We start from the raw sequence: 23,008 nt of genomic DNA, 5'->3' as shown, positions 1-23,008 counted from the left end.
ATATATATATCAATAATTCTGGTATATTCATGTATACATACGTTTTTTACAGCAATTATAAAGTTAGAAAATAGTTCAGCTTAACCTCTAGAGTCCTGAGCTTTGGAAACCCAAGCTGTGCGGTCCTCATATGAGGACGCAGGGACTCTAGAGGTTAAGCTTCACACTGATTGATGTTCCCTCGTAAAATCTGAGCTCCTGCTGATTCCTTGTCTCACATAGTCTATATACCGTAATTGCTTTCTGTAGACATGATTGCTGAAAACTTTATACATTTGGTATGCAGATGGGTGCCCTGTCTTCCTGAGGGATTTCCCTTTGAACAGTTCAGGTTATTCATGTTATCACATGGGCCCCAGCAGTTACCAAACCCTCTGACCCCCTCTGACAGGGTGTAGTGACCTTTGACATCACTTCCTGAACCCTACCTGGGAGGTCAGAGTGGAAAGTCCCCTGCAGGATTGCTACTGCCTCCTAAAATAGCTCCTCAGTGGAAATTTTAGGTCAGCCATAGCGTGAATCAGTGAGGGACTTGCACAGATGTTCGACACAGCTGGTTGCAGGTATGTTATGACTTCTGGTGAGCACAGGTGCGTGGTAATGTTACACGTTGGTTATGTTTGTGGATCTAGAATTTGATGCTTGTTCCAGTGTGGCACTCACTATAAATATATAAAGGTGAAAGTCAGCTAAATGATGAAAACATGAGAAAGACAGATGCTAGTGGCATGGCCTCAGCAGATGACGGTTTCTCTCTGTTGGTTGGTCAGTCCGCCCAAACATCTTGGTCCAGACTGAAACATTCCTACAACAAATGGGTTGCAATGAAATTTTGTACATTCTTTAAACAATCCATCTGTTAAAGACCCATGTTTTGTTGAATATCACTTGCGATTGTGTTTAGATTTCACTCAACATATGAATGTCTTATTATATCCTTAAATTGCAAGTGTGTGTGATACCACACAGCATAACAATACCTCAATCAAACTGATCCAATGATTATATTAAATGTGTATGAGTGTGTAGTGAGCTGTTTTATACTCCTCAACTGTTAATCTCACAGTCTGGCTCAGTAAGTGGCCACTTGATTTCCAGCTGAATGACAGACTGCCTGCTGGGCTCAGTGCCTGAACGATTAGTTGGCGGATGGAGCAACTGTTACTGCCAGACATCCTGACTGGCCACTAGGTTGGGAACAGTGAAAAGATCCAACCAGTTGAGCAACCACTAAGGTTTTTAGGCCATATTGTCTTTGGCACCTTCCTGTCAGAACTACTGGCTGCTGCTGTATCTGAGAGAGAGTATTGTGCAGGTTCCCTAAATATTGTTAAGCCTGTTTGTTTATGTATGTACAGTATGTACGTGTGTACTGTATGTACGTATGTGCAGTATATTAAGACAAAACAAATAAAGACTAGCTCAGATAAAAATATTTATACTCTCTTCTCTTACATGCACCATCATAGGTCCACCCTTTCACAGACAGTGCCATATATTCTCATACACACACACTTGCATCCACATATATTATATTCTTGCATAACAGTTTATGTAAGAGGGAATAATTGTATATGTAATAAATTATGATAGAATATGTAAGTGAGTTTGCATGATGTGCATGTGATACAGAATAATAGCATATGTAAGAGATATTAACGGTCTGTGTGAATGAGAATAGTCATGTGTAAGCAACAGCATGATAGTGAATGTGAGACAGAATATCTGCCTGTGTGAGGGAGTTTGGGAAGAGAGTTTGCTTAAAAAGGAAATAAAACTTTATATAAGCATATCAACAATTTGTATGATACCCAATTACTCCAAGTAAACACAATGCAAAAAAGTCATTACGCAATGTCCATGCTGCACTTGAAGGGCTTCACTGAGCCATCGTTTGTCCACCATGTTCTCCTCATGATCCAAATAGCAGGCCAAATCCCTGGTGTACGAAGATAAGCCTATCAGGAACTGAGAATTCAGTTATATTTCCTTTTCAAGCAATCTCTCTCTCACAGACAACTGTTCTGTCTCACATTCACTATCATGCTGTTTCTTACATTTGACTATTCTCATTCACACAGACCATTAGTATCTCTTACATATGCTATTATTCTGTTTCACATACACTATTAAACTCACTTACATGTGATGCAAGAATATAATATATGTGCATGCAAGTGTGTGTGTGCGTGTGTGTGTATGAGAATATATGGGGCTGAAAGGGTGGGCCTATGATGGTGCATGTAAGAGAGTATTGTGTGTTAAAGAGAATAATAGATTGTGTAGGAGAGTATGGATGTAAATAAAGGAAAGTATGACTGTACATATAAGAGGGTATAGTAGTGTGTGTGGAAGAGTATAGTAGTGGACGTGTGAGATTATGGGGTTATGTGTATGACTTATATGAGTATGATTTATGTCTCATGCAGCCTCTCATACCCTCTAGTGGTTTATTTAAATAAACCTCTGTCCTCGTCTGCTGAAAGTAAACATGCTTTCAGCAGGTGACCCTAATCTAAAATGTTTAGAGCAGTTGATTCATTTCAGAAATGACACTACCACCATGTTTCATTAAAAAAGAAACTTTATGTAAATTAATTTTGTGTATGAAACACTGAGAAGTTAACTAAAGACAAAATAAGCAAAATGATGTTTTTTTTTTTTTTGCAATTTACAAAAAATGTGCAACATGTAAATGCATTTTGTTATACAATCAGGTGACAGATGACTTTGTGACTGGAAGGAGATGCTGATTTCAACCTTTGCTGTCTTTACAAGTACTGTATATCTAACACTGTAGCAAACTTTACAAGCTGTTGTTAATAATTGTCTGTCTCGCTTCTCTCACTTTTAGACCACCAATACCATCATTCATTATTTATTTGTTTATTTTTTTTATTCATTAATTCCTTTAAAAGGCTTTTGTTAAATGCAGATGATAAATGTGATTACATTAATACTGTACTGTACATGCTAGTGTATGGGTATATGACAAACATCTAACACCAGCATCAAAAAGCTTTTACCGAGAAAGAAAGTAATCAATATAGAGTAATTTATAGTGATTACATTATAAAAAAAATTCATGTTAAACTTATCTTAAGCTTTGTCTGAGTTTCACATATCTGTAAAAATGTATGAATGGCTTAGTTTTCCATAATATCCAAGGACTGGTCTTATCATGATCAGATTTTCCTAGATTAATAACCTTTCAGATTTTTCAACCCTGTCTCTGTAAAAGATGACCATGAAGATGTCATTTTCAATAAAATGAAACCAAAACCAGAGCAATGACAGTAAAAATCAGGCTGAAAAACTCTGAAAATTGTGTCCAGAAAGTTGAGGTTTTGGCAGGCAAGAGAACAAGAGGGGCGCTATTGATACCGTCCTCAGAAGGGCCAGGGCTAAAGAATGGGTAGATTTTCTCATTGAAGGTGCAGTCAGTGAAAGAGTAGATCAGAGCTGCAGTGTCCACATCATAGAAAGACACCAAGCCCTTCTCATAGTCTACAAACACCCCAACTCTCTCAGGTTTCTTCATCAGGGGGATGTTGACAGGGACATTAGTTAGGGCCTTACATTTGGTGTTGCTTCTCAACCTAATGATCCAGACTCCATTCTTGGGACTTGGTGTGAATGTTTTTTTCACTCTCTTTGACTCTCTGACTACACCTAAATCCCAGCCAGTCTTCCTTGCAACCTGAACCTCATAGTAGAATCTCCCTTTAGAAAAGCCCCTTTTCCCCAGGACGTAGGCATACCGGTTGAATTTGTGCAGATTTTCATTTCCAAACCACCAAATGTGAGAGGTTTGCACTTGTTTGAAATCCTCTGAAAACAGGAGCAGATCATTTGCAGTGCATGGGTCAAATGTCATGTCCACAGTATATTGCTGCCGGATTGCATCCAACCTGATGCCTTCAGGCAGGCTCTCTAGATCTATGAATGTGTGTGCTTTCACTGTTTCGGTTTCTTCAGCAAGGATTTTATCACAGCACACCCTGAATTCTTGATTAGCTCGCTCCACTTCTTTGGTGACTGTCTCCTCCAGCTGGCCCATAACTCTCTTTAAATCCTCGACATTGTGCTGACCATTGATACTGATGTTCGACCAGTTCTTGGTGCACGAAGAGGAGGAGGAGAGGGACTGGAAGCTCCTGATGAGCTGGAGGTGGTCTTTGATGTGTGAGATGCGCTCCAGGTTAGGGATACTCCTCTGGAGCTCGCTTATTTCCTTTTCTAGCTCTATGACAAGCATCTCAGCCTGTCTTTCTACTCTTGTCTGGTTCCCTTCTATTACCCCCACCAGCCTAGGCAGCTGTTTTTCAATGGAGACTACCAAAGTATGAAACACCTGAAAAGTATTTGCTATTGCTTCATCTTTGTCTTTCCTCTTGGTCTGCACTGCTTTGTTTATCTCCTGAACCTTCTTTTGCCGCTCTTGTATCATCTCCTGTACTTCCACCTTTTTCTGCTCCACCTGAGCCTTCTTCTCTTTATACTCTTCCTCTAAAGGGACTCTATCGTGAGTGCTATGTTCTGTACACAAGCCACAAACATGAATCAGGTCATTCCTGCAGAAGAGCTCCAAAATCCTGTTGTGTTTCTTGCATATCTTGGTCTCCAGATTCTGTACAGGATCAGTCAGTTTGTGTCTCTTTAAGGCAGCAACCTGCTGATGGGGCTCCAGATGTATTTCACAATAAGAGGCCAAACATACCAAACAGGTTTTAGAGGCTCTGAACTTGTTGCCAAGGCAGCAGTCACAAGGCACCTGTCCTGGTTTGACGAGGAAATCAGGTTTAGTTTTGATGTTTTGATTCTTTCTGAAATTCTCCACAACTTCCCTGAAGGTGGTGTTGACACGAAGTTTGAGTCCTTTGTTAAACTTCTCGTTGCACAGCGGACACTGACACTGCCCCTTGCCTTGCCAGTGCCTGGAGATGCAGACTTTGCAGAAGTTGTGTCCACATGGAATAGTAACAGGCTCGGTGAAAATATCCAGGCAGACCGAGCACAGAAACTGATCTTCAGAGAGAAAACTGCTGGCTGAGGCCATGTCTATGGGAAAAGACAGGTTTTATAAGGAAGAACCATCGGTGATTATCGAGGGTGTAATGAGCCATCAGTCTGGATCAATGCACCCTTCAAATTACCAGTGATCTCATGTCATCAATGCAAAGAATATAAAGATTGATGTTAGCCTTTATTTTGACTCTGGTTTCAGCCAGCCTCATTCTGTGACAACAAATCAACATCAGCCACATTTTATTCTTTCTGATGGCAAAAAGTTCATAAGTTGACGGTTAGGACTCTGCAAACTCAAGTTTATTAGAAAAGCCTATAAGCTACGGGAATTCACCAAATAAACAAAATTTGCCACGACCAGTCCCTGCATCTGGATTTGTATTTTAAAAAAAGGTGTTGCCTTCATTACGTATTATACATTGCTATGAATATTCTGCAAAGTCAGAATATTGTAAATATACAATATAAAGACGTTAACTAAGAATTTAAACTTTACCTTCTTGGATGCTTTGCTCTGCTTGGTGTCAATCTTTGCATATGCATGCACAAACGGAATGTTTTTATCAGTTGCACCATAGCCACAATGTGGTTTCATTTCTCAGAAAATGATGCAATGGTGTGCCTCCCCTCTGTCAAATACTCCTCCCATCTGTTGTTCTGTTACAAAATTAACCCCTTAATACTTGAACCTTGTCAAAAGAAATGACATTAAATGAAATGCACAAACGAACAATAGTAAAGCTAATAAAGAATTTGTAAATTGTTTTTTTTCCTGTTGTCACTTTAATTGATTTTGTGTGTCACATTCAATTGATTTTAATTATTGAGCTTGAGAGGACATATATTAAACCAGTTAAAGTGGATAACAACAAATTTCACTTCTTCTTTTTACTTTCATTGCCTAATTTGTCATAGGAAGCATTTCAACCACTTCTTACTGTAGTGCTGCCAAACAGATATAAATCCACATGGTGGAAATAATGTTCATTTCAATTTCAAATACTATTTCACCACCAGTACACTATTTAGAGTAACTTGTGCTTGGTTAATGTTTGTGTGTATTTTCCCTTGTTGTCCGTCTGCATCACTAACTCTGCCTGTTGTTTCCGTTATTCTGGAGCCTGCTATTCCCTCTCTGTCCTGTAGTTGTCCCCTGAATTTCCTACCATCCAACACCACCTCACCTCCACACCCACTGGGGCAGCAGCTCACAATACCCCAATTCATTCACCAGTAAATATAACTGGCCTGCATGTCTACTGTGCACTTTTTGCCTGCTTTTCTTTCTTTATTTTTTCTCTTAGTTTCAACCCTGGTGCTTTGAACCATCAATTCAGTAAATAATAATTTGCCTTTATTTGCTTGGCTCTGAACTGTGCAGAATTGAACATAACCGAGGTTATATATTTGCAATAGGCTATAGTTATTTAAAATTGCGGTCAAAATAATGTTCACAACAAAGGATTTTTTGTTTATTAAGTTGTTACTTACTTGGTCAGATTCTGAAGTTATGTTTTAATGGGACTTATATGATGGATGGATGAGGATTAGTTCAAAATGTAGGTGAGAAACTAGCAAAGAAAATATGGAGAGATGAGGTAAAGGGGGAGAGGGAAGGAAATCCAATGGATAGAAGGAAAATAGAAAGAGGAAGGACCGAAGAAATTAAATCACAGACAGGAACGGGAAAAAAAATGTATTTTCACAAAGAAATTAAATCACAGACAGGAACGGGGAAAAAATGTATTGTTTGATGTTTGTACCAACAACATCTGCTGCAGAATCTTATCCATGCACCTCCACAGGTCACAATAAATAATATGATGGTGCAGAAAGCAGGGGGGAAACATTTCTTTAGCCTCATCTCTGAAAATAGGCACCTTCTCAGTCTGAACAAACATGCCTAGTATTTTCTTACACAGTGCTCATGCCAGTGAAAGTAATATGTGGAAAATGTATTTCATTTGCAAGGTGAATGAAAAGATCAAGACAATAGAAGAAATAATGGCTGGAGTAAAAAGAAATAAAAACTTGCAAAACCAACATTAAGGAGGATGACTGACGGTGGACAGAAGTGGTGGCAGAAAGAAAGGGACAAATGATGGGTAGGGGAAACTGAGTCACAACATTTATCATTTAAACATACCCATATTTTAAGTATGCTAAAACCATTCAGATAAGAAGCTTGAATCCCTTCTTGCAGGGATTCAAGCTCCTAGCAGGGCACACCCCTTTCTTAATTAAGAAGCCTGTGTGTAGTGGTGCCTCTCTGCAGCTTCTCCCTGTTACAATGGAGAAAAGTGTGTAATCAATCAGTGTGTTGGCTGACTGAGGATTAAAAAAGATTCATTAACAACCTTTAAATACCACCACCTTTAATAAGATTGCGTGCTCTATTTTTTCTTTGTTTGTTTGTTTATTTTGAAGGTCATTAACACAACAAAGAATGTAAAATTCATCTGATAGCTCATTTCCATATAAAAGTAGAAATCAAATGTAACTCCTGTGCCTCATTAAACCGAAGTAGTCCTAGTATTTCTGTTGCAGTCTCTTTCTCAAATTAAATAAGATAATCCTGTCTTTATTGCAGTTCAGTAACAATGTAGTTTAGAGGGCGGGTCTATGTGGAGGCTTAACTCCTACACAAGACAGAAAACCACTGTATACTCCCATTATTGTACAATTTAATTAACTATATATTAATTATACATTAATATATAAATTATAATATAAAATAATGCCCTTGGTTTCCATAATATTCACATAGATCATTTAATATAAGTCCAAATTTAGACCAGCTTTTCAATATTTTTATTTAAAAGGCTAATTTACAAAACAGAAGAAGCATTCAGAGAAAACCACACATCACAAAGCACCATTAATATTATAGCAAAAGTTGATACACGTTATGGATTTAAAAGTATGTTTATTCATTTCTTTTTGAACTTGGCACAAATGATCCCTTTTGTATATTTTTGTTTATCAGGAGGCTTTATTGTGTATTTACTATGATGCCAGAGCAAAGATGAACCTTCAGACAGGCAGCACCTATTTAGTGTCACCAGTAGGTGTCCTAGCTACATTTCAAAAGCATGGTTCTCCTGGTCGTATGTGCAGGATTGTGTCTCAGAGTGAAAGCTGCTGAAAGAGAAAGTATATACATGGTTCTAATTGTCATTGCGTCTAAAATACTAAACCTTTGCTGACCCCTCCCCCCAATAGGCATTATGTCCTGTCCTTATCTCCTTTTTGTCTCTCACATGGGGTGTGAACCCGGGTAACTGAAACACAGCACGTCGGACCACGGGGAAACCGTCCATCGTTACAGCGGTAATACTGGCTGTACCTTCACAGTCCAGTGCTTCTGCCGTGACGGACTGACAGGGCGTGAGGATGTCTCCAGGGTTAATATTAGAGGGATGGAGAGCGTGGGGGGTGCTTTCCATTTCACAACTTCCGAACAAAACATCCCTTCTCTATCGGTCTCTCTCTAAGAAACCTTCAAAACTGACAAAAGCGCATTCCAGCACGCGCGTAACCGGTCTCACTTCACCGTGAACGCGGTCAAGTATAGCACAGTGGGACCCACTGGACATTTAAGGCTGTAAACTTCACTTCTAGTCACATTTTTTAATCGTTTATTCGGTTTAAAAGTGTATTTTAATGCATAATAAAATATCCAAGTTTCGGTCACATCTTCATGCGCGCAACTGGCGCAAAACAAAATAGGGCTTTGCTCACGAAACAGACGTTTATTTTATCTAAAGGCTAATATAACTGATATTGTCTATTTGACCATCACAGTTGAAGTATCGTGGTAAATGCTGTCGATATGATGCAAGTGAAACTTATAAAGTAATGCATTGCTGTTGTTTGTACTTCTTATAGCCTGTTAATTTCTGTACCAGTTAAACGCAATGGGGAAATGATGAACACATTTTGTGCATGCAGAATCTGGAGACGGGATCGACTGACGGCGGGGCTAGTAAACTCCACCCAGCAGATGGGGTCTCGGGCAGGCAGAGCGAAGGACAGCTTGTGCTGTCAGCGCTCGGGCTGGTTGGTCGGGACGCCTGACAAGGCCCGCAGAAAACTTTCGTGGGTCAAAGTCCAGCGTGAGGGAAACCGGGTGGAAGTTAATGTGTGAGGGCGCGCTGGGAATAAAATCACATGTCATTGGAAAGAAATGCTCAAAAGATGGCGGTGGTAATAGCGACCGGGGTTTCGGGTGCCTCTGGAGTGCAAAAAAGTGGATTTATGGAGGTTTTGGTGCGGGAGAGGTGGCACAAAGTTTTGGTCAACTTGAACGAGGAAGCGCTCACGTTAATCTGCGAGGAGAGCAGCGTTAAAGACGACGTGAATGATAATGCCAACTCTAACAGCGTTACCAGCGGATCTTATCATGACAACAATAACACCAACGCCAGCAACGGACCCCAGACTGTGCGCACAGCGTTCACGGACCCCCCGGAGAGAGTGCCCGAGGCGATCGCCAACAGAAAGCGGTGCGTCAAGGTGACCAAGCAGGAGATCGGGGGGCTTGGGATCAGTATCAAAGGTGGCAAGGAGAATAAAATGCCTATCCTCATCAGTAAGATATTCAAAGGACTCGCAGCGGACCAGACCCAGGCTCTGTATGTCGGAGACGCCATCCTGTCCGTGAACGGTATGAACCTGCGGGACGCGACCCACGACGAGGCTGTGCAGGCGCTGAAACGGGCTGGTAAAGAGGTGACTTTGGAAGGTAGGCAAGCTGCACAGTGTGTGAGAGGATGGCAGAAACACAGGAGAGTGTATCCCAAACTTTTTTTCATCCCACATGCATGTCCCCATTCATCTACCGAACTCCTAGAAGATTTAAGGCTTTATTTTTTAAAGCCCACGTGAGTGTCAGTATTTAGACATATAGACTTTCGTCTAATGTAGCCTAATGCATGCATGGGGAGATAAGAGTTAAGTGATAGATGATGATCTCAGTTGAGCCAAGGTCATTCTGTGACTAAATAACATTTTTGAAGTGTTGGTGACTTTCAGCCTCATTTATGTAACCTCATAGGAACCTAGTCCCTCAGGAAAGAAAACATGTATAACCCCAAAGCAGAAAAGGTTGGGACGGTTTGTAAAAATCTAAATTAAAACAAAAACTAGTGATTTGTAAATCATCTGTGTCCTGTATTACATTGAAAACAATACAGCAGCACATTATTCGATGCGATACCTCATACATTTGATCCTTTGTTCAAAATAAACACTCACCTCAACCCCCCACAAAAAAGTTGGGACAGTAAAGCATTTACCACAGTGTGATGATGTTGTTCCTTTTCACAACACTTAAAAGATGTTTAGGGACTCAGGACACCAAGTTATTAAGTGTGTCAGGTGTAATTTTGTCCCATTCCTCCTGTAAACAAGTCTTAAGGTGCACAACGGTCTTTGTTGATGCAATTTAAGTTTTGCCACACATTCTCTGTTGGGGACGGGTCAGGTCTGCAGGAAGGCCAGTCCAGCACTCGCCCCCTTTTCCTTCATAGCCAGGCCTTGATAATGTGCAGTGTGAGCTTTTGCATTGTCTTGTTGAAATATGCATGGGCGTCCCTGGAAAAGATGTCGTCTTGAAGGCAACACATGTTGCTCCAAAGTCTCTACGTGTTGTTCAGCATCAATGGCGCCATCACAGAAGTGTAAGTTACCTTTGCCAAGGGCATTGACACAACCCCAGACCATGACAGAGCCTGGTTTTTGGACTTGTTGCTGGTAACAGTCTGGATGGTCCTAAGTATCTTTGGTCTGGAGCACACAGTGTCTGTTCCTTCCAAAAAGACCTGAAACACTGATTTGTCTGACCACAGTACACGTTTCCACTGTGTGATGGTCCATCCCAGAGGCCTCTGAGCCCAGAACAGTCAACTGCAGCTTCTAGACACTGTTGACACGGGGCTTCCTTTTGGCACAGTAAAGGTTAAAGTTTATGGATGTAACTTTATAAGTTACATCCATAAGTTTATGGATGAGGGATCGGAGAGCACGGTCATCCCTTTAAGCACTGAAATCCCTTGAGATTCCTTGAATCTTTTAATTATGCTCTGCACTGTAGAGGGTGACATGTCCAAATCCTTTTCTAGTTTTCTTTGAGGAACATGGTTTTTAAACAGTTCAATAATTTTTTTCATGCATGTGTTGGCAAACTGGTGGTCCTCTGCCAGTCTTTGCTCTTGAAGGGCTCGTCCTTTCCTCGATGCCACTGTTGTACCAAATCATGATCACATCACCTGTTTCAAATGGACTCATCATTTCATTGTTTTACCTCTTTACTGGCCCTGTATTGCAGCCATCCCAACCTTTTCTGGAATATGTTGCAGCATCAGAATTGAAATTAGTGTTGATTTTGAACAAAGAATAAAACTGATGAGGTATCACATCAAATAATGTGCTGCTGTATTGTCTTCAGTGTAATACAGGCCACCGATGATTTACATACCACTATTTTCAGTTCTAGTTATGATTTTACATAATGTCCCAACTTTTTCTGATTTGGGGTTGTATCATGTAAAGCTGAGAGTTTTTCATCTCAGCCTATTTCCTGGATGGGTGTTGGGATGTTTTATGCATATCCTCCAGTAGCTCAGTGGATCTCAGCTGTGGTCCTCAGGACATAAAGTGGAACAAGCGCTTTGTTCTACCTACCAGTTGATTGCATTCATTTAGCATACCAGGTATAAATCACTCCCTGATTAGAGGAACAGAATAATCAGCAGGGCTCTAAGCACTGAAACCTGCTGTAGGATATGATTTATTTTCCACTAGAGAAAGGAGGTAATGACAAGAGCTGCTAAAGAAATTGATTTTTTTCACACCAAACTCAGCTATTCATATCTCCTTTCAAGAAGTTTTTCTTAATCATTTACAAAGTCACAGTTGATTGTTGCCACATAATATCTCTCTTTGCAAACAAAAACAGTGAAACTCTTTTCTGGCATTTCTTTGAAAAAGTATTTAAAATTCAGCAGAAGAGGAAAAGGCACTGTATTGAAAAAGTGTATACTGTGCAACTTTACCATCAGGTCACCCTTGTTTTATGAAACAGGAAGCTGCCTGGCTACATTTTGCACAATACAATAGTTCAGATTTATAAGGAAACATATATTATGCAACCAGAGGTACCATGGGAGAACCATGCAAGATCAGAGTCATCTAGTCTCGCTTCCCCTCACACTCTTTTTTAAGCAAGGCCATTCAAACAAATCCAACCGTATATTTCTTTAAGCTGCTCTCTTTTGTAGTTGCTTTTAGCCAAAAGTGCAGAGGAAAATTAGACTGATGACAGGAAGATTCCATTCTGAAGGACGAACGTCATTTTTCTCCTGTAATACACACATACTGCATGTAGGTACAAAGACACACATTCACACACTGGAAAATGTTGCACACATATGGCCACTTTTTATTTCTGTTCCTCTGAGGACTCTTGGAGATAGTAAGAACAAAGTATTTCTCTCTCTCTCTCTCTCTCTCTCTCTTTCTCTCTCTCTCTCTCTCTCTCTCTCTCTCTCTTTCTTACACACACTCGCTCACACATATATACAGACACACATGCAAACAGGGTGATGATCCTCCCCAGGGGTTATGCTGCAGAGGGAAAAGTAGGTCCCATCTGAAAACTTACTGAGATAAGAAATAAGCAGAGAGGGTACAGTGAAGGCAGGGGAAGGGGAAGAAATGAAGAAATAGAAGGGGGAGAGCTGAAATGTGAATTTAATGGGGAAAGTGTTGAGAGGGTGAGAGATACAGTAGGACACTGAAAGAGAGGGAGCTAATGAGGGAAGCTGGTATAAAGATGACACAGTGAGGGTTAACTTAAGGATAACAGAGAGACGGAGCTTCACTACAGCTGCACTCATACTGAGATCTCTTGCATTGGGAAATCAGTGAAACACAGCAGAAGGGTACAAAGTGACAAAGTATGTTTTCCATGGGTTTCTTGGATCTTGAAAGGTGCATAACATTTAGCCAAGCATATAAAGTTTCATTTCAAGTAGGATATAGGAAGCAGTGCGTAAAGCCTAAAGATTAGTGATATTACATTTTATATTGCTGTGTATATACCCCCTTCTAACATTTAAGAGAAGCAGACTATGTAGTATGGGGAAAGAGCAAGAGGAAACAAATGATTCAAGTGTTAGGAGAGATAGTACATCCTTCATGGGAGAGGAGTGTGCATCTTTGTGTATGTGTGTGAGCAGTGCACACTATTTTGAGCATTCTGAGTGAGTGCGGCTGCAAAAAAGCTTTTACACACATGTTTGTAATCTGTGTAGTTTACTGTAGCACAGACATCTGGGACACTGACTAGGAAGATGGAGGACAGATTCTGCTGAAACATGCAGTGGCTGCTTTCTCCCACCTGATGCAGGCTGTAGGAGGGAGGCTGACAGACCCTGGGGTTTTAAAACTGCTCCTCAAGCAGAGAACCAGGGTTCAAGGCCCCATGTCACTGAGCATCCTCTCTGTTAAATTGTCCCCTGGGCCAGACAAGACTCTGCTGGCTTAGTGTGTAGACCGACAAGCCAAAAATGTATTTTCCCATGAGATCAATCAAGTCTCTGCAGCTGTGTCACAAAGCTCCTAGCAACCACAGCCCGGGCCATTATATTTGTCTAGTTAAGGGCCAGTTATGCACAAATAATGCCTTCAGTTATATATGGATGAATAAAATACTGTAGTTATAAGTTTGTAGTTTAAGCTGTATACAGTACAACTTGCACAGTGCACTGCAACTTGACATTGACACTAGAGATTGTTAGATGAGCTAACAAGGTCCGTCTGGACGGCACTGATGTTACTAATAACACTAACAACATTTCCGTCTTGTCCTAGTAAAGCCATGTCAGTGTGACAGTGAGCCACCATGAACAATACCCGGACTTTGACACTGAAGCAGCTAAATGGAATTCGGCCATTGGTCCTTTATTTTTATTTCCCAGATTGGGAATTTATGATGCAATTTCCCAGATTGGGATTAATAAAGTATTTCTATCTATTTCTATCTTCTATTTCCACAAATTCCACCTGTGTTTTTCCCCCTCAGTGAAAAAGGTCTAATGGCCAGGTTGCTTCTGTGAAGGTGAGAAAGGAGGCAGGTTTGAACTTCTCCAGCTTTCTTTTTTTGTTCTTTGCACAACTACTTCATCATTTGTAACAGTACTGTAAGAGCAACACCATGGATGCCTCTAAGGAGGGACTGTCCCATTTGTATGATTCATTTTGTTGAGAGAAGGACAAGAAGAAGACACAGAGTTCTTGGATAAAGTTTGAAAGGCAGTTTGATGAAACCAGAATGAGGCTGTATCCCCACCTGGATGGAATTTATTTCTCTAGACTAGGTGGTGTGATTTTAATATTACCTGTCTGGAGTAATATTTACAAGCAAAATTACCTACTGTTTTCAAAGAACTCCCTGATCCTCCTGTAGGCTCATTTAAATCCCATTTGGACCAACAGGATTGTATTTTAAAGTAAATCTCGGAGTGTTTTGTCCTTATAGTTTGTTTAACAGCTCTGTGTTAAATCATTTTTGTTTTTGTTGTTGTTGTTGTTGTTGCAAAAAGGATTATGCCTAAATGTTTTTGTTAATCTGATGGATGCAAAAATCAAATATCACTAGGGGAAAAATTTAAGCCAGGAGGAGATCAAGTGTCTATAAAAGCCTATAATTTCAGATGGCCTTTTTAGCTTATATTTGTTTACGTCTTTGTAAAGGGTGTCAATTAAAGTATGACAAATTAGCTATTAGCAGTTCCGGTTTGCTGCCTACTCATGACTGTGCAGACATCTATCACTGAAGAAAACATAAAATGGTGATGATTCTCAGGCATATTCTGAAGCATATTGTTTTCTATGATTTCTAAGTGTTATTGGTTGATTCACTATGGACATCACACACACTGAATGACATCAGTATGTGTTTCATGTGTTAATCAATTTCACCTCATTTGAATTAGCCTTTTCTTCAGCTCTCGTGCCTCCTAGGGACACTTTTTGCCTTTGTCATGCTGAATGCCTGTGTCTGTTAGACCATATCATATAATTTACTGGAGTTTAAAACCTCGCTTCATTCATTTCAAGTGCACTCAACCCTTGCATACTGCTGATGGATTCTAGTGTTCGGGTCCTTTCTTATCCTGCCTCCTCTCCTTATATCAAGCCCCCAGAGAATCTATCAGGAGACGTGACCCCTTTCCTGCCAGTGGTCAACAACAATGTGCAAACTTTACAGGTCTCAGCCTTGGGTAAAAGAAGCAGTCTCACAAGGATAACTGCTCTTAATGCTCACAGTTGTTATTGTTTATCTGTCCCCCTTTGTTCTGTTTTGTTTTCCTCCTACAGTAAAACCAGTGGTGTTATAATACATGTTATATAATTCTTGAATATTTGCAATTTTGTTATTTAAGATGTTTAAAAAAGTAGCAGTATATAACTCTTTCCTTTTTAATAAAAATACCAGACTAGGCCAATTGCCTGCTAAGTATCGTTTTGTAGGACTGTGTATGTATTAAAACGTGTAGGTATTTTTATTTTTGCATTTATAGTATATAGTGTTTTAGAATATAGGTTGTTGTTTTTTTAAATTAGATTCTATGTACTGATAGAAGTTAAACTCAACCCTAGAGCTAATTGAATTGGCATTTTACTAAGCTCTGCATTCCTTTGTTATTGGTACACCTGTCAAGCTTTTTGTTCTCACATGGTACATACACAGTTAACAATGATAATGGTGGAAAACTTATCACGCAAATTTTTTTCTGATTTTTCAAACAATGGACGCAGTAGACAAAAGCTGCCTTTTCATTTCTAGGTGGCAACCATCAGTTTTATTGGCTGAAATGACAACTGTTGCTAGTAGATTTCATCAGCTGTATCTAGCTAGCTAATTAAGCTAATGTTAGCTACAAGTCTTGGTTGACTTCCTGTTTCCAACTGACTCATTCTAAGACAAGAACCTTGTCAAAAAGCTTTTAATTCATGTAAGGTTTAGCTACGTGTCAGGCAAAAAGTCAGCATCTTCAAAAGTTAAGGTTTTTTGCTGTTGTGTCTTCGGTTTTGAAAAGTCTACATAAAAAGACACAAACCTCCGAACTCTTCAAATGCAAAGTAGGACTATTGCTCATAATACAACTCAAGGCACATGATAGGTATGATAGGACACATCCTGTTGACAAGAGTCCAAATAACCTAAGTATGGAAGGAGAAGAAATGACTCAAAAGTCAGAATACAATAAGAACATCTGCCACAATTCAGCAGGCAGGAAATGAGTCAGTATCCTGTTAGCTCTCCTGATGAACCCTTAACAAGTCTCACCTGTCATCACCTGACATCTGGATGTGTCTGTGAAATCATGTGTATATGTGCTGCTGTCAGCGGTGTGAATGTGTTTCTGTGAGCATGTGCCTACTTGTGTGTATTGATGTGTGTCATCAAGTTTAGTCAGCAGCATAGTCTACACTGATGGTACAGTCTGGGTGTGTTTGAGTGTGTATGAGAGAGAGCAGGAAATAGAGAGAGAGAGAGTGTCAAAGCGTCTACCAGCTGTTTATGTCATTAGAAAAACTATCATCTCCTCCACTACTGTTTGTGTAGTGTGTCTCAGAGCGGATGATAGTGATGATAATAACAACAACTGTGGCGTTGCAGTAGTGATTGTTGTGGTGAAGATAATAGACTGAATCATTCATTTTTCTGCTCAGCAATACAGCCAAAACAAAAGCAGATGGAGATATGGAACTAAAGCTCATCTGTTTCTCCTGTTGGCCTTTCTGAAGAAGACAACAACTCCTTCCCCCTGCCAGGTGTAATCATTATGTTTTTGTACATTGTGTTTGTTTTGTTCTAGTTTTCTTGTGACCCTCATTATAAAACTGAGCTCTTCTACAGTGGAGAATCATTTCTATCTAACATTTAAATATATAAATACAAAAGTTATACAAAAATATTTAACAGGGTGACCTCAAATAACCCAAATTAAAAAGTCTGTTAGACTGTTAGACTGCGTCACTGACCTCTGGTGAATGTGTGACACTGTAGATGAATCAACAGCATACTGTAAAATCTGCCATCTGCTCTCACTTTCTGTGGTTGTGGTTTTGAGTAACTATGGAGTTTTATTTTACCATTTATGGAAATACTGAAAAATATAAATCTGCAAACACACAGATCTCTGGTTTAATGGCTGATGATAGTGAAGAAAATGTTTTTTATCAATAACCTTTTCCACTTTTTTTGACAAGACCAAGTTACTTTATGGAAACTTTTTTGGCAATAGGAAGTGTTGCCACTCCAAAAGGTCCTTCATAAGCAAACATGGAAGAAATACCTTGATAGATTTGTGGACATTTTAACATGGATCAGCAGGTTTTGGTTATGAGCACAGACTGACAAAGATGGACGATATGACAGTTCCCCAGAAATGAAGCCAACACGAGTCGATCGCCCCTTGGTGGCTGCTTGCTATATAAGTCATAAACCCAGCCCTTCATGTTGGCAGATGGGACATGAGCTGAACAAAAAATTCGAAGTACAAATCAAATACATTTTTCTCAAAGGTGAGTTCTGTTATTTTAGGTACAGTAGATAGTGTCACACTGATTTGTGTACAGGCAGTCATTTTTCTAATGTTTGTTTTCGATAAGTTATTTGATTATTAAAAAGGGGGGTGTATTTTGGGTTGCTTTATACCATGGATTCACCTCTGTTCACTACCATGCAGAATTTGGTCGCAAAATACTTCACAAAGTCAAGATGGCCACCCCCGTATTTGTGATATATTGGCTTTACGTTTGCATTGTGGCAGGAAGTGGTGACACATCCTTTACTTGTATATACAGTCTATAGTTACGAGAATGCTTGACATCAAACTCATCTTGTCACCATGGACGCTGAATGGAAGTTGAATGCACTAATTTGCTAAGCAGATAAATACAATGCTTTATTAATTCTTTACATTTTGCCCTTGTGATTTTGGTTTTGGAAATGCTTTCAAAAGTGTCTTTTTATTACTATAGCACCATGCACACTTTTTAGCATGGGGAGAAATCCACAGCCTGATGCTTCTTCAGTACCTAGTTATGGTTGTTAATCTAAGAATATGTGGGATGTGAGTTGTTTCCCAGCTGCAATTTAATATGTTAGTGTGATTTTTGTCATTTAATTTTCAGGTTGTTGTTAAAAGTAATGGAGATGTCACATTTAAGTTCTTCTGAATGCACTAGTGTGATCATCTGCTGTATTTGCCTCTGATTATTTGAGTTTTTGCAAATAAGGTCCTGAGCGCTCTCATCTCCCTTCCCTCTCTGTGTTCAGAATTCAGTTAACTTTTATACTAGTATACACACATGCTCCTATGACTCAGACTTTGATTTTCATATAGTCATGGTCTTTCAAACACTTTCAACAACCTGTTCTTTATGTAAACATGTATTTCATGCCTCTTCTTTACAATGCAGAGAGTTGTTTGACGTGGAATTCAAAGTTCAGTGTCAGTGTGTGCTTCTACCTATACACACATTTCATATTTAAGATGATATCTGAAATCAGTTTGGTCCAAATCATACAAAAGGATGTCTTGAAAGTGAATTTGTAAAAGCCTTTTGTGCTGCTGTAGTATTCAAATACTCGTTCAAGAGCAAAAGCCTTCATTCTGCAATGAGAGCAGCTTTTTTACCTCCTTGCCCTTGTCTGTTTTCTTTTCAAATTATACCAGTGTTAAACCTTCTGCTGTCTCCCACAGGCTTACATTCACTAAAAAGGTCCACACTCAGAGCATATGGTAGAAAGTCTAATGACTTTAGACCTTGTTAAATATTGATAGGGATCATTAAGTGAAAAAGACACAATGAGACAGATACAGTAATTACATCTGATGTTATAGAGCTCTGTGTGTGTGTGTGTGTGTGTGTGTGTGTGTGTGTGTGTATGTGAAGGAAGATCGGTGCTGCATAGCAAATGCAAGAAGAATGTGACTGAACAAGTGTGTGTGTGTGTGTGTGTGGTAGACACAATCGAATCCATGGACTCTTGGCTCCACTGTCAACACAGAAAGCTCTACCACTTCTGAAGAAATGAATTGCCTCATTAGTACAATGTGTAAGTGAATAGGGTCAAGTACAATTTAAAAAGGTCACGAAGGGAAGTGAATGGGAATTTTTAATGGGTGGTTGAACAGCTGGTCTTTGGTGATATACCACACCTACATCTGCATCTTGACTACTGGAACAGCAAGCTACTGATTTGAATACTGATATTGTTTTTGATCCTTTGGTTTGACTTATGTAACAGCAAGCAGCTTGTAGCCTGCTTTCACTAAAGGCTCAAGTAGCAACAGCATATCTTGCTATTGAGGTAATTGTGCACAGCTGGCCGTGTTGATGCTGCAGTGGAATAGAAACATGACCCAGGGGAACACACACACATTAACACATTTCCAGTGTAATGATCATGGGTGTGGATGCCACCCCATTTATTTTCCTCTCTAATGGAAACACTTACAGCTGTATTTCTGGACACAGTGACACTGGTCACTGAGCTTTATAAATGTTAACAGAATGCAATTAATAGCTGTATTATTTTTTTTCTTTTAGTTTAATCAGTTAAATAAATGGAATATAAATGTATAAGCTAAGGCTTGAGAGGATAGAGAGTGAGATATGTCTGGCCACATAATTGCAGTGTTATTTAAAATCCATCTCATTTAAGGTAAAATTCCCATCATCGTTTTCTTCTTAATTAGTTTTCATTATTGCTTAATTTGTTAGTAATCTTTTAAAATGAAAGGGAAATCAGATGAATATCAAAAACCCCAAGGTGATGTCTTTTTTTGTACAACCAGAAATCAATTGTATAAAAAGAAAAGTGCATCAAATGTCCAGATTTAAGGCCATAAAACCACTATGGCAATTGAGTCTCATAGGATAATGATAATCACCTTTATTGGCCAAGTATGTTACACACACACAAGGAATTTGTTTCCGGTACAGAACCAAGGCAACCACTTGTTTTACCAACTCAACCGATGGCTCTAACCATCGGGGGCAACGGGGGGTCAGTGTCTTGCCCAAGGACACTTCAACAATGTGGACTGCAGGCACCGAGATTCAAACCTTCAACCTTCTGGTTGGGAGACGACTGCTCTACCCACCGCACTGTCGCCTCATAAATACAAACAAAACCGGACAAGGCTGTCATCACCCGACTGCAACAAATTCGATACTTTAAGCCCATTTAATTCATTTGTATTGTACCTTGTTATGAGGCATTTAACAAATAGATCAACCAGTTTTCAGGTCTTTAATCTGATCTGACTGTGTGGGTTCTTCTGCTGTGCAGCCATCTCTGTAAGTCTATTGAGGACACTTTAACATCACCCCCGTCTCCTCCTCTGTGTTGTCAGCCTGTCATCTTTACTCTACTGGTTGGTGGTTAGGCTTGTTACACAGTCTCATTGGGGTCTATAGTGCTTGTCCCAAGAATAGTTCACATGCAGGATTACAAATGCTACCAGCCATATGCAGTTACATGGGGCGCTTAGTGGGATATGCCAATTAAACATCCAGGTCATGCAAGTACTCAGAACACTGAGGGAGTGCTAAGCACCCACTTTATCTCTGCCTCTGGTTTCTGTCTTTCACTGGAATGTGTGCCTTGTCTCTTATTCTCGCCTTCTCAAGCCTAAAAACACTAAGAATTTAAAATAGCTAATGAGCCTCCAGTGATTCAGAGTTTGACTTTTACAATTATAACTTTCTATTTTATTACTTAAAAAGTTTTCTCAGGTAGGCCAGCCATATCAGGAAATATTAAGGGCTATGGTGGTAAGTTCAGTGTTGCTACTGGTGCGATAACTCTACTGATGCTACCTGTAGCGGCAGAAAAACCTGTTTGGCAATCTGCATTTCGATATTAGCTGTTATTGAAGTTGTCAGGAAACAATATATAATTTGTAACATTGGCTTACTTTAAGGAAACTCCATTCACCTTTTCATGAACGAGATGATACAGTTATTTAATAGGTTCACAGTCATAAGTTTTGTTAATAAAAAAAGTAAATGACTGGCAACTTTCCATTGACTACCCACACAGTCTTCAAGGCTTTTGCACCAGAGATCGAGCAACTTTAATGCACAGAGATATTGCTGATAATTGGTTTTCTATCAATCTGCTGCCCTGTGCCAGTCTGTAGTACTCAGGAAATGCCTCAGTGGCACCATAATTACACAGTTAACCACACTTCTCTCTGACCTGTAACCACAGACTTTAACTACAACTATTTCAGATCAAGTTACAGTTTAGTTGTACTGCTGAAAGGCATGTAGGTTTTATATTACAAGATGGATAGAAGGTCAAACATGGATTCTACTCAGATTATAATTGGCTTCTGTGTTGAATTATGTTAAATCAAATCCAGGGCCAGTGAGAGGCCATCTTCAGTAGACCTTGATGTAATCTTACATTCTCTTAAGTTTTTTTCTGCCAAAATTTCATTTTATTCATCAAGCACTTTATAAAACAAAGTTTATAGCAAAGATTCTCTATTCCTAAAACAATTGCTATATTTCTTCATATTTTAGCAATTAATGTGTTCAGAATAACTCCTCACTCTCACCAAAAGTGTCTCCAGAATAATTAAATTTCAAAATATGTCTTTATTCATTCTGCACTATGCTTGACTGTACACTGAAAATCTTTATCCTACTCCTCTCTCCAGTGAAGTACATGCGTGAGGCCACACCATACGTCAAAAAAGGTTCCCCCGTCTCAGAAATCAGCTGGGAAACTCTCCCTCCTGAGTCTCCCCGCCTCAACAGCCTCACTTCCTCCTCACCTGACCCTCCGAGCCCTCCTCTCCAGCCATATCTGTCTCTACAGGGTGACAGGAGGTGCATTCCACTCAAGATGTGTTATGTAACCCGAGCCATGACTACACCAGACCCTGAGAACAGGTGAGACACACACACACACACACACACACACACACACACACACACACACACTATACCTGTATCCTCATTCTTGAGCAGAGGGCAGGTCTCTGGAGATGCTACTGCCTTATCTGTCTGCTCCTCTCTTTCATTTATAGACTGACGACTAGCTCATTGATAAACCACTTGCATAGCTCAGCCAGTTCACATGTAATCATTTTTACATGGGAACTAGGACCTGTGTCTGTGTCTTGGCAAATCACTCTGTAAGTGCTAGTTTTATTATGGCATTTGAGAAGAACAGGAAAAAAAAGTACAAAATATTGCTGTATATTGTTTCCTTATGGCAGAGACACAACAAACCGACATAAAAGAAATAGCAGCGATGAAAGCAAACTGTTGTGTTGCCTCACGTCACCTTTCTCTTTTCCATTAGAGTCAGAAAAGTGGCACTTCAGCACAACAACTACACTACAACCAACAACCAACCTCAATGTATGTTCTGTAGCTGTGGGAGAGAAATAACTCCTCCTACCTAGCAGTATCTGTATTGGGCATTCAGAAAAGGAAAGAGGAAACCTTAGATTGCAGATATACAGACCATAAACAAAGCAGCTCTTGTTCAACACAGCTGCAGTTTATAGATGCTTCTAATAGAGAATATGTCTGATATGAAGTTGCAAATGACACTGGCGCTCTCTGCCTTTAGCCTTTCTGTGCCTTTTGGTTGTGGATGAAAAAAAGGAAGTCATGGAGGTGAAAAATAAAGAGAAACTACACTAAATGGGTGAACTCGTGGATACTACAGTGATAGACTGAAGGAGCTTTCCCAAACTATCCTCTTGTCATGCATTGATTTGCTAAGATGAACAGCCAATCCCAATCAGAATGGTCCCTCTCACCAACGGGGTCCGCCACCAATTCAACATGCTGAATCTGCAGAAAAACTGCTAAGACAGTCCGGTTAGTGCCAAATGGTGTACAGCACCAGCATGGTATTTTATATATATAT

The 23,008-nt window shown here is 39.7% G+C and overlaps 2 protein-coding genes across 2 annotated transcripts in view; one reads left to right on the top strand and one right to left on the bottom strand.

The window, feature by feature from the left end:
- Window positions 1-2,570: 2,570 nt before the first annotated feature.
- On the bottom strand, window positions 2,571-5,614 carry LOC109964853 (E3 ubiquitin-protein ligase TRIM39-like). The gene is made up of 2 exons (XM_020608411.1): window positions 5,525-5,614; window positions 2,571-5,061 (listed from the first exon to the last, which is right to left on the bottom strand). The coding sequence occupies exon 2, from the start codon at window positions 5,057-5,059 to the stop codon at window positions 3,263-3,265; it is 1,797 nt and encodes a 598-aa protein (XP_020464067.1). The 5' UTR covers window positions 5,060-5,061; window positions 5,525-5,614; the 3' UTR covers window positions 2,571-3,262.
- Window positions 5,615-9,004: 3,390 nt separating this feature from the next.
- Window positions 9,005-23,008, top strand: part of sntb1 (syntrophin, basic 1) — a 41,079-nt gene continuing 27,075 nt past the window's right edge. Inside the window, exons 1-2 of the mRNA XM_020608412.1 lie at window positions 9,005-9,772; window positions 21,783-22,017. Coding sequence (XP_020464068.1) covers window positions 9,199-9,772; window positions 21,783-22,017 — 809 coding nt within the window. The 5' untranslated portion in view covers window positions 9,005-9,198. The remainder of the gene's footprint in view (window positions 9,773-21,782; window positions 22,018-23,008) is intronic.

The sequence above is a fragment of the Monopterus albus genome, unplaced genomic scaffold (assembly GCF_001952655.1).
Source record: "Monopterus albus unplaced genomic scaffold, M_albus_1.0 scaffold93.1, whole genome shotgun sequence".
In the NCBI taxonomy this organism is placed as follows: Eukaryota; Metazoa; Chordata; class Actinopteri; order Synbranchiformes; family Synbranchidae; genus Monopterus; species Monopterus albus.
Note: the sequence above shows the minus strand (reverse complement) of the source record. Positions and strands in the feature narration are given on the sequence as shown.

Excerpts from the sequence above, each read along its gene's own strand:
- LOC109964853 (XM_020608411.1), bottom strand. The coding sequence starts at position 5,059 with ATGGCCTCAGCCAGCAGTTTTCTCTCTGAAGATCAGTTTCTGTGCTCG.